The 13,265-nt window shown below is 39.3% G+C and overlaps 1 protein-coding gene across 1 annotated transcript in view; it reads right to left on the minus strand.

The window, feature by feature from the left end:
- LOC139737694 (sorting nexin-27-like) overlaps window positions 1-13,265 on the minus strand; it is an 86,259-nt gene that overhangs the window by 2,103 nt on the left and 70,891 nt on the right. The window contains 4 exon segments of the mRNA XM_071648374.1: window positions 6,231-6,311; window positions 6,314-6,343; window positions 6,346-6,421; window positions 8,736-8,967. Of these exon segments, the coding sequence (XP_071504475.1) occupies window positions 6,231-6,311; window positions 6,314-6,343; window positions 6,346-6,421; window positions 8,736-8,967 (419 nt within the window).

Raw genomic sequence — 13,265 nt, forward strand, 5'->3', positions numbered from 1 at the left:
GGGTGGGATAAATATCTTCAGCTATTTACATATCACATGAGAAGGACAAATTGAACTACCCATCTGGAAAGAAACACTGAACATAGCACAGACAAATAGGAAAGTGTGTCCATACTCTGTACCCAGGATAACAACCTTCTGCTCTACTAAACTGGAAGTATTTTGGCCACTACAACACCACCACTCAAGCATGAACTCTGTCGCATGCTTGAGGAGAGCAGGTGTTGCGCCTTGCCCGAGAGATCCACTTTAATTGTCGTAGTGGCACCTCGTACATTGGCATCGTAGACTAATGATTAATAGGTTCACAAGTGGTTCGGCGTATGTGTGTGTGTGGGGGTGGGGCAAATACAAAATACGAGTCTCAGGTGAAACATGGGTAATGCAGACATATTTTATGGTAGCAAAGCTGTAGGCAAGACCTAATCTCGCAGGTAGAATAGACATATTACTGCCATTATTGCACATCCAGGATATCTTAAAACCAGAAATGTTTGTGTGCATTTTAATTTCATGAATTTTGCAAGAGCTGAGATTCATGAAAGTAAAATGCACATGAAAGTTCTTGTCTACACTGCATGTATATGCATCGAGTGCCAGAGGAATTTCACAAAAATTTCATGCTGCCAAATATCGTGCTTTACAGTATGAATGTCACTATCAGTACAATTTCTGCATTCTGTATTATGTATCATGGGGGGGGGGGGGGGGCAGGGTGAGAGAGAAAAATTCATTACCGCTGAGAGACCTGCTGTAACTGCTACTTGTATGTAGCTGTCAAAGAAAATGAGACACCATGACATTCTGAAGATGAAAGTGATAAATCTACTCAGTTATTCATGACATTCATTGTTTGCAAATCCATTCAGACTGCTGTCAAAGAATTTCAAGACTACACACGCTTAGGATTCAGTGGATATGGCCCAAATACAGACTTTAGATGACTTGAAAAATGGGACAACCTACGGTAAATGCATGTAGTAAGTCACTTGCTGTCACTGTAGCTTGCTCTGACAGTGGAAACCCATGTCTGACAGCAAAATAAATAAAGAAAATGCCCAGTATTACAGAAACCCATGGATAATGTTACTGCATACAACACCGAACATGAAAAATTCATTTTGCAATTCCCTGGCCATTTGTGCAGGGCTACATTTAAAGCCCTAAACCACATCCAATTACACTACTGAATAAATGATAAACCTCTGCTGCCCTATCGTTTAGGATTCAATGCTATGAATTATGCATGGTGTGACATTACTAACCTGGTCTTTGGAAGGTAGAAAAAGAAAGAAACACACACACACACACACACACACACACACACAAACACACACACATAAAATGATGTCTGAAGTGAGTGCACTGCATTTCTTAGAGCTTTACTCTTTTTTTCGCATTGGACATTTAGCTCCAAGCAGATCATCTGAACATCTGTTCAAAAGCCCGGCCAAGAAATCCCCGCCGTTTGCAAAACAATTTGTTGATGAGATTTGACAATGATCTATACTGCAAAGAGCCCTCTTGGGGTAGCAGCGCCATCTATTTCTGTTAACTTCCTACCGCTGAGAGCAGGGTTTAAATGCCATTCAGTTGCTGTCGGATTTCTTCCAGGCTGGGGGGGATTTGTGCATAAGTGGAACTTATAGGGCAATCTACATGGTAGATATTTTGGGTTGCCTATGTCACCATGATCCTGCGTATTTCTAGTTTTGTACAGGTAACGTCTATACATTTCTTGTCAAGGGAAAACAGAGAAAAATAAAAATGACATACAACAAAAGGACTTCACATTAATCTGATGAACTGAATTCCTTTCAAGAAGATTAAAAATCAAATTTTCTAATTTTTCTACTTCAAAGAAATAAAGTAAATGACATTATCATGAATTGTTAATATTACATGACCAATATAGCTTTTTTGTTTCAGGTTGGCCTACGTACACTAGAGTACAATATGGACATACTGGCATATAGACAATCTTTAGTATCATCTGTCCCATTCAGCTGAAACTAATAAAGATCTATCTCATCTTATTCTAGTTGACAATGAATGTTCATGGGCTAAAATCTTTGTTTTAAGCAAAGGCATCATGCATACATTCTACTACAGAATCACCGCAAAGCAATGTTTGTGGCCGAGGGGGAATCGTATTGAGGACTTTCTGATCAGATGTTACACTGTCACAAAACAAAACTGCCAAAAATAAACAAAATCCTTGAGACAGATGATGATCACCTGTATACAGACGTTGGGAATTGTCCTTTAAATAAGTGAACACGACGTATGTATCGGCCCTTGCATTACGCAGTGCCAGTTGGGGGCACTTGTCAGCATCATACGGGCTGAACAAATATCCACTACCATCAATCTCACCCTAAACGAACAAGATGGACCAAAGAAGCTGCCACTGTGTTGTTTTGACGAGTTTTTCTCATTCTTCTTTCACTTTTAAGGAATCCTCTTCCATTTCAAATGCTCTTATGATTCCCATAAAAAGCGTTCTGTCCAGGGATTTCTCTGGGTTTTTTTTTCTCAAATTGCTACCATACAATGTATGTTCCCATGACAAGCTTTCTTTTCTTGATTTTCCTCTTTGCATAAAACATAAAACTATATTTTCTAGGGTGTGGAATCTGAATCTTCTCTTGTATAAAAGAGAGCATAATGGAGCATAACATGCGTCATAGACTTCATGAAAACTTTTGCACATTTTGATCTTAGGACAAATATGAAAGCATGTAAAGTTTTTGCTGTTTTACTTAATGATATTTTATATTTTTTGATGTCAAGCTAAGTTCATCGTAGGGGTATATTTGTAGGGGCGGATCCAGGAATTCTGTAAAGGGGGGGGGGGGGGGCGCAACTAATATTTCTGGTGCCACTTCTGGGATTTATTTCATTTCTTTTGTTTTTAACAAAAAATAAAGGGGGGGGGGGCATGCGCCAGTTGGCCCCCCTCTGGATCCACCACTGATTTGTTATGTTATTTGTCATGCTCTTCACATTTGCTAGTCCTGTGGCATTTTTAGTGAAGTTGCTGCCATAATGTGGACCAGCTATACACCTTGTATCTCTAACCACAGTATATGCTGTCAAAGCTTTTAGTTAAGTGCTGTGACAGCGGTTAGCTGTTTGAAGTGCTCACTCAACTATGAACATCTGCAAAATTAAAAACTGGCAAAATTTATCTTGCCCAGACAAGAGCGAAAAATTATTCACATGAAAATTTCCACTTCTACAGTACATATAGTTTCGCCTGGACACCTAACAGATTTGGTGACTCTGCCTCCACATTGAGAAGTTATACTTCACCAATGATGATGGGGGGCATTGTTCATACAAGCAGATCCCGATGTCCCCATATTGTTTTTAGCCATATATGTTATCAAGATAGGAATATAATGAGGGTTTTCTTTTTTCTCAAAGCATTAGAGCTTTTTATTTCTTTTTGACGAAGAGCACGACTACTGTGGATTTCTGATGATGTCCGAGACTTCCTTCAGACTTCAAGATAAGATTGAAATGAGAAACTGACATTTCACATCAAGGCCACAGAAAGTCACCAAGAATTAAATGGATGCTGAAAGGAGATTCAATTTACCCTCAGAAAGCATTAGCATTCCATGGTGATCTACAGCTTGTAGCCGTTTCCACAAGTTACAACCAAGAGTCTGCAGCTTACAGGGGGCATTAACCTTCTAACCTTCTAATTTTATTAAAAGCTGGGTCACTCTCACCTTTCGTGCACTACCCTTACGAACAACAACAAAAAAGTTATTCGGCAAAACATTTTACTTTTTCTTCTACACAGTCAAGCATCAAATCTGATTTTACATGATAACACAACCCATTCTGCATGCAAGTCGCATTCCTTTCTGAATGTAAATTTGCCAGCGAAAGTTCATCCATTTTACGTCCAAAAACATAATGGGGGCAGGCTCATATTGGGCGAGTTAGCGCGAGCGGGACTCATCAAACTGCCGAAAATGAGAGATGTCACGCCACCTTTGATTCCTCCGCTGCATGGCCGGAAACGCCACAGCTGTCTCTTTGGATTTGATTAGATAAAAATGGAGGGGGGCTGGGGTTGAGGGTAAAGGAAGGGGGCGGGGCGGGGAGGCCATGCAATGACGACTGACTGGTCTCCATGGGGTTTTATGTCTGCCTTGGGACCTATAATGCCATGCTTCTTTGGCGAACTCTAATGAGCCAGTACAAACCACCTATGTGTATGCACACTCATGGACGGCTGTGGAGCATGCACGGATGACTGGTGCTTGTTTCGTGTGTGTGCATAACTCACACGCACAGCGACTCCTCATCGTTTTCTGCCATGAGAGCGGCATCGCAACCACAACATTCTTCCGTTCAAAATCCATCCTTTCACTACTGTTGTCACTAAATCAACTCACAGCTACAGAAGCCAATGCTCTCCAAGCTTCAAGGGGCATTCCACACAATTCATATAATGTTGCATTAGGTAGTTACATACATAGATAGTGCAAATTCCAGATTTCTGGAATATATTGTGGTCGTTGAGCAAATAAACCAATACTCTGAAAAACCTAAAACATACTGTAAAACGAGGAATGTTCGCGTGCATTCTAATTTCGCGAATTTCGCGAGTGCCAAGATTCGCGAAATTAAAATGCACGCGAAAGTTCTTGTCTACACTGTATGCACTGAATGCCAGTGGCAGTTCGCGAAAATTTCATGCCGCAAACAAGGCCGTGGCTCCAATTCGCGAAAAATTCATGCCGCGAATGTTTCATGTTTTACAGTAATACACTGAACAAGGATGATGACATAGGAGGCTCATACATTCCAGAAATGTAGCAATGTAATTCAAATACAATAGTTATGTTCAGACGGTGATCCGTAACTTCTAGGATAAGCTAACTCTCGTAGATAAGTATAAGGTGCCAAGTGTCTCATGGTCTCTTTTATCACGACATTACAATTCTGTCAACAAAATAACAATTTTGTTGACAAAATGAAATACTTTTTTGTCACGAAATTGTCACTTTGTTGACGACATTGGCGTTGTCTCTGGTCAACGAACAAAACAATTTTGTGACGAAAGAGACCATGCGACACTTGGCGCCATTACTTAACTTCCAGCTTATCGTTAAAGTTGGTTTATCCTCAACGTTAAGGATCACAGTCTGAACGTAACTAATACCACTTGCTTGACAAGTTCACCAGTGTAGAATTTAAGCATGCTTTCTTATTTTGTTTTACTTCATTCAGTGCCCGATCACGCATTCTTACTGTATGTGAAGCTGTTATGGCATCATCCTTGTTCATTGTGATTTGTTTATGAATTTTGAAAACATTCTTATTCCTCATGCCAATCACTATAAATTCTGAAACTCTGTACCCAGTATAACCATCTTAAGAATACACTACACACAAACAGCTGTGGCGCTCACATTCTGTGTCTCCTCTTAAAGAATTATACAGAGACCACGGCATTTTTACGGGAGCATGGATCGGAAAGTCACAGGTTTGGTCAAAATGGACTAAGATCTTGGTCATATTTGAAATATGTAATGATATGAAACATTACAGATTATGCAACAAACAAGAAAGCAGTCATACTACATGACTATAATACCCTGCAAGATTTAAGCAATACTAGTAAAGTCATAATGCACCAATAAACATAATATGAGAAAAATACCATCTACAATCATGTACAATATGACAAAGCTACCTGGGTTCCTTTTTTTTTTTAGAATCTTCTGGTATGACATGCCACTATTATTGCTACACATCTACAGCTCCAGGGATGCCACCCCCCTTGTAAACAGCACTGCAGTATTCCCAGGGCTGAAAAAGGCATCTTTTTTTTTTTTTTTTTTTGGGGGGGGGGGGGGGGGGGGTTAAGTATTTTTACCTGTCTTGTAATAGGCATGTGTAGTCGTACAATTTGGATAAAGCAGTATTTCCATGAAACCTACAGTATCTACGTCTAAAACAACATTACAAAATACTGCCCAAAAAAAGAAAAAAAAGTGAGGGTTGGCATCTCTGCCAATCCTTGTGGAGCTCCTTTATTGCCTTTGGCAATGACTTTTCAACAAATCAGGAGCAGATATTGAACACCATAACCGCAACAAAAGATTGCAAGTACATGTATTCATTATCAAAAGGGAAAACACGTGAGAAAGAGCAAACTTCATCTGACTCAAATGAGGAGGCTGTTTGCTGATGCCAGCACTCACCTTTCTCCAAATAATACTCCAGGTTTCTCCTCCTCGTGTCCAGCTGCTGGTCAGACAGCGTGAACGGCCACTTCCCCGGAACTTCGGGAACTGGAAGTCGATGAACTCGCGCTCAGCTTGGCGTGGACGTTGGCAAACTCGCTGTAGCGGTGTGAGCACAGCAGTCTGCCCGCCATGTAGATGTTGTATACCTGGAGAGGAGAGGAAAACCGAAATTAACATTTTCAACAAATTTTTAAACAAATTTTTAAACATTTTAACATCCTCCTCCTATTTCTTTCTCTTCGTCTTCTTATTCTTCTACTTCTACTTCTTCATCTTTTCTTTCTTATCATCATCATCATCACCATTATTATTATGAACATCACCACAATCATCACCATCATCATCATCACCATCATGATTATCATCATCATCACCATTTTCATTATCATTTAATATGAATAGTAGTTAGCAGTATTACTATCATTAATATGGTACTGTGAAAAAAAAGTCCTTGAAGTACTGTAAACTCTTATGGCACAGGCAACACACTATTGACATTCGTTACAGCAACAAACTCAAACTTCACCAAATATAGCCAGTTGTCTGAACTTTGTTTATGCAAGTCATCATAGGTTCATGAATATCATCCTTTTCCACATATTTATAGGAGTCCATTATCAGCATTGCACATCCCAAATCTGGAATCAAAGTACTTGATTTTCACAACATATGTAGACCTCCCACAAAAGGAAACATTATCTTCATTTCTTTGATGATAAACAGAAACCAGACATATAAAGACAGAAAAGGAAGATAGAAGGAAATCATACATGTAACATCTGGATTTTACTAGAGATCTTGACTATCATTACAAATGTGATGATAAAGATTTTAACAGTTATCTTTTCTTCTGTTTCAATTTTCCAAGCCTCGTCTGTCCTATGCATTGTATTACGAACAAAATCTGCTCAATGCTTTACATTCTCACATACTATGCCACACAGGCATAAGCGAGCGACTTCGGTCCGACATAAATTTTTCCTACACTGCATTCAGCATCGGCTCTCTTCTCGCTGCGCTGCACCACGCAGCCTGACGACGTGTTGACCGAGAGTAGAAGTCACACAATCGAGGCATCAATCTCGCGACGTGATTGCCCACCGGACTTCTGGCTTGCGCTGAAATTTGAGTTCCCTCCCAAACATTGTGGAGAATCAGACCAAACACAAACACCAAATAGCAGAAGAGCAGCAAACAGATGCAAAGAGGGGGAAAAGATGACGAGGAAGGAGGGGGGGCACAGCAAGAAGAAGGCGTAAGAAAAATTACACCATGATGCTCGCACCATCTTTGCTTTTCCCATGTGTAAAATGCTCCGGGCAGGCTTTTGTGTCCTCTTCCAAAAATGTCAAATTTGCAGAGTTTTTTTTCTTTCTTTTTCCCCCTTTGCATGTAGCTCTACCCAGACAGGTTTAGCCCAAAGCGTGCTGATTGCAGTAATGGAGTTAAGGTGCAAAGCTGAGGGAGTGCATTCTCCCACTAGATATATTCCCACTTCCACTTTCAAACTGCTATTGTGTTGAGCTTCAGTGATCAAAAAAAGAAAAAGAAAAAAAGAAGCTTGATGTACTGTCGATTCACTGCCCAGATTCGCCACAAGACTTTATAAAATTTACTGCGAAAAATGGAAGCCCGGGAGGAATTGAGTGACGCAAGAAGGCGGCGAGGAAACAAGGATACTTTGTATTCTTCGATGAGTTTTCTCTGCAAGTCGTCCACATTTCATTCCCACTGTTGGAAGGGACAAATGTATGCACATCAAATACAGGATTGACATAAACTTAAACTTTAGATGTGACTTGTACTATCCACAACAGAGTATTTGGGCTGTTGGGGGTCGAGGCATTGTTGTGCATGATGTTTGGATGGCAAATAGTCCAGATGATACCACCTGTTTTCAACTGAGTCTGACTTCAGCAATCATTAGGTCACACACACACACTCTCACATACATACACTCGCTCAGACATACATCTTCACACATAAACAGCAACAGTGGATTATCTCAAGACTACTGCAAGTTTTGTACAGAGAAAATATTGTTTTTAAAAAAAGTTCTAAACATAACATTTTTTGGGTCTGTGATTTAGCAACCAGAAATCAAGTCATTGTGACTAGGCTATTGTTAGACTGCAATAATTTGGTGTGATGGATGTATGTTGTTCTTACTGATTTCATGTCAAATAAATGAATTTTAGTGAAAATTCATGCACAGGTCAATGGGAGAATTGTGACAGGATGACATCATCATTTTCTCCTAATTTGCATAATGTGGTTTCTTCTGATGTCACTATTCACATGAAAAAATGGAAAACTTTACAATTTCATAACCTTCTTATTTTGTCTGATTTTGATAAATCTCTACTATTCTATTCATGCAATTTATTAGCTGACAGGTCGAATCCCATACGATGTAGAATCACACTTCAACAACAACCTCAACAAAGATTTATTTCTCACCACGTATTTCTCGCCATTGCTGGTCACGTGCTGGTAGTCCGGTATCGTGATGGGAACCGGGCGCTTGTCGCTGTAGTCGCAGTACGAGTAGCCCGAGGACTCGTCGCTCAGGTCCCGCTTGTCCTCGCGAAAGTTTGGCACGGAGATGACGGTGAGTGTGAGTTCGTTGCCTCCCTGCTTGATGAGGTCTACCACAAACTTGTGTGTTGCTCCTTCTACATCAACCTCATTCCTGGAAATAACAAATTAAAAGAAAAAATAAACAAGAAATTATGAGTGGAAATCATGAGATGTACCACTTGATGTCACATACATAACTATAAGTGTGTGTAAACAAACATGCATGAATATGCAGTCAAACCTGTCTATAGCGGCCACTTAAGGGAGAGGAAAAAAGAGGGCATTACAGACAGGTGGCCGCTATAGACAGGTTCTTTACCATGCTTTTTCTCTTTATAGAGGGAATTGTTTAAGTGGTTGTATATGGCTGATGGCCGCTATAGACATGGGATTGCTAAGACAGGTTTGACTGTATTGTGCAACTGTGACTTCACATCATTCATCTATAGGATTATTCAAAATCAACGTTGGATAAACTCGCCCTCCTACAAATCTATTTCCCATACATACACCATCATTCTACCACTGCGAGACTGGAAAACTATTCAACATGACAATTTCGTTCACAAATTATCAATACATACACACATGACTATTATTTTTTTTTTTTCATTTTACAAGTCATGTAGCTCTCATGTTTGGAGCTTAGTGACAGATTGCTGAAAATCTCATTGAGTGGAGGTACTCACTGATATCTCATATATCATATTTGTTATTTTTTCCCCCGTTGCACTGTTTTTTCCTGTATTCCATTTTATTTTTCTACCGTTTGATGCCTGGGAATAAAGTGATGAATAAAACAAAAATAATTTCTCCTTTATCATTCATGGTATTGATACAAATCCTCCACACTACAGGCATACCACTTTGGGAGGGATTACTTCTGCTGTTTAGAGAAAGTGAAGATTTGGTGGGGGGAGGAGGGGGATGGATAATGCATAGTATACACTTGTTTTCATCCCATTTCCAGAAGACAAAGAAGGACCGCTTGACATTAAAATTCAAGTCTCTGATCATTTACAACAGCTCTAATATCATCTGTATTCAAATCCATGCTTAATCTCGCCATATTGCTGCTCACGTCACAAGGGCAGCTCAATATTAGATTTGTCCTTCCAAGAAATCACAGGTAAGCATCCATGCATCTCTGTCACTTTTAACCATGCAGGAAATGGATTCCAGTTATCTCAGCCCCCTCTGTTTTTCCTCTCCAATTGCAAATTACTACGACGGTTGTCAAGGGGCACAAGTCTTCTATCTGAACCCTTAACAACCTGAACCAGAGCGGAGGTGATAAATCACTCTGTGAACATATGGCAGTGTAAAATATTCTGGAAACAGCACAACAATTGAGAGAGAGAAAAAAAAAAAAACACCAGTAAAAATGCATTTTCCCAGAAAAAGGTAAATCATCATATCAATTTTCTTAGCTCTGTGCAATATTAAAAAAAGAAAAGGAGGAGCAATTTAGCAATTTATTTCTTGCAGAACGGTACATAGATACGGAAGAATGGGAAAAACAGGAAGATAAAGAAGAATGAAGACAGGGAGGAGAGGGAAAAAAATGAAAGAATAAAAGAGAAAGTGAGAAATATAAATATAAAATGATCCTGGTAGCTCCTAGGCAATTATCATCGTTGTCATTGGTAACTAATGTGAGAGGGAAGCACATGGAGACAGCTGTAATGCCAGACCCAATTGCAAAGCAATCCATCAAATGCTCTTTTTTTCCACATATCATATGTACCCCCACTGCGATGATCCATCATTACACATAATTAGTATCTTCCAATGAGATGTCCTCTCTCTATTCCCCCCCCCCCCCAACTCAAGACTCCAACCCCCTCCCTCCCTGCTGAGAGTGCACAACTCCGCCTAGCCCCCGCCCATTACTTCCCTGGGCATAAAGATTTGTTTCTTCCCTTTCGAAGCTCATCTTCCAAGCAATCATCTGCATACAATCATCTTTATGATGCATCTCTTTGCACCAACACTGTTCTGTTTCCTCATTACCAATGAAAAAAAAAAAAGATACATATATGCACATCTTCCTTTTATTTTGATTTTTTCTCTATTTTTTTGCTCTTCAAAATCATCACCTTTGAATAGCATGCCATCTGCTAGTAAACATCACACACGATGCCCCACGATCGTCATCCAAGCGTAGTTGAGAATAACCACTGAATTTTTTAATCTGCTATGTTGCTATTTTGCTATGGCAACAGAATTCTTTAATTCAAATCTAAGTCATTATTCTTGACAGATGTATTTTGGTAGCCTTGGTTTCCAACTGTTTATCTCCACTGGATCAGAGTCTATACTAGTATGTTTTCTTTAAAAATCACAACAAAAATCATGAAGGATAGGTTGTGACAATCTATTTCCCCTACGATATCAAACTTTTTAAAAAAATTTTTAGATTAAGCTGCATATAATGCTACTTCCAACAAAAATTGATGATTGTTCGAATACCCAAATTAGAATTAGAATTTGAATAGTACCAGAAACCATATAAGATCTAAGTATGATCACAAGCGCGAGCGCTTGCTGAGTGCATAAACGCTTGCTACTACGTGTAGTGCACAAACTCTTGTTACTATTCACAAGTGCGCAAACATCTTGGTAGTTGCATGCTTCATATGCAGTTGCCTAGGGCCTACTTCTTATTCAGTGCTGAGTCAACTTCAAAGACGAGTAGAAGTACGGTATTTTTGTACAGTTTATTCCTTCTCTACAAAATAATAATAATGATAACTATATTGGATGGTTGTAACTCATGGCAAACCAGGGAATACTGCACTCGTCAGAGCCAATATTCCCCGGAATCCCATTCATAGCCATCCAATATAATATCAAGATTTGGATCATGCTAAAAATATCTCTCGAGATTTGAATCCCGCTAATTTGTGTCAGTGTGAATGCTGCTATTGTCTTGTTTTGACTTGAGACAATCCAAGTGCAAGGCAAGGGTGAAGTAGGAGCATCATTGCGGATAATCATGACCAGTTAAACCCTTTATGTACTTTTGAGTGCCAACTGGCACAGAAAGCCCTATAGCATTATACACACTGTCCAAAGTCCCTGGTACAGAAAAGGTTAAAGTCCAACTGACAAGGAATGTTTGGCTGTCATATCTACCCATCCGCCTCAGCATGATGAGGCTGGTAGGAACTAGAAAGTATGTTGACATTACACACACACACACACACACACACACACACACACACTCTCTCTCTCTCTCTCTCTCTCTCTCTCTCTCTCTCTCTCTCTCTCTCTCTCTCACACACACACACACACTCACAACATAGCAGCACAAATTTTCTCAACAAACACATACACACATACTGTGTACACAGACACTCACATATGTAATACCTAGATATAAATACAGAACAAAAAGCATGGACACACCTGTTTAGTGTACTTGTTGAGAAATTTTCAACTGAATATTGGTAAAGGCAGAGTATTAAATGAAGTATGCAGTTCTCTTATATCTGTAGTTATCTTTTTGTGATGCAGAATTCTGCATTCTGATTGGTCAATCTGTAATTATCTTTTTGTGATGCAGAATTCTGCATTCTGATTGGTCAATCAACCATGTCCAATATTTTATGATGAGGTTATTGCCCCATTGTATTTCATGCTCCTCATTGTTCACGTTGTTCATTTGTGCGTCACAGCTGCGTGCACATGAGCACAGCAGCATTTGGTTTCATTGAAAGAAAGTCAAGACATAGCACATGTGGTTTCTAAGACTTGATTGGTTTACAGTAAAAAGCCAATCAGTGTTCAAGCTCATTTGTACATTATACACAGAGTAAAATGAAAGGAACTTTTATCACCGACATGCAAAGCAATCTTTGCTACATTTCTGTGTTTGAAATGAAACAAAAAGTAATTGTTGTATTCCTCGAATCAAGTCATCGCATGGTTTCAAAGGGACTGTACAGTACTGGCTGAGGTGGGGATTCATGTTTTGAACATTCTTAAGTGAGATAATGAGAAACCTCTTATGAAATATGAAAGAGCATACAATTTTAAAAAGGATTCAACGTTTATTTGATGAAAATTGGTTTTCAAATGGCTGAGATATCCAAAAAAGTGATAATAAAAGGCGATATGCCACACCTTGTATTAGGATCTTTTTGTTTCACCTTGTTTTTGGATATCTCAGCCATTTTAAAACCGATTTTCATCAAATAAACTTTTGATACCCCTTAGAATTGCATGCTCTTTGACATCTCATAGAGTGGTTTCTGAATATCTTGCAAAATGTTAAAAGCTAAATCCTCACCTCAACCAGAACTGTACACACCCTTTAATAATTGAGCAACAATGACTCTCAAGGTAGTAGGGGTTATACTTGCTGGATCATCACCCAAGGAAGAAATCTTTTAAATAGACAGACCT

The sequence above is a fragment of the Diadema antillarum genome, unplaced genomic scaffold, assembly GCF_040938485.1.
Source record: "Diadema antillarum isolate AM-2024a unplaced genomic scaffold, OU_Dant_1.0 seq00000699_RagTag, whole genome shotgun sequence".
Lineage (NCBI taxonomy): Eukaryota > Metazoa > Echinodermata > Echinoidea > Diadematoida > Diadematidae > Diadema > Diadema antillarum.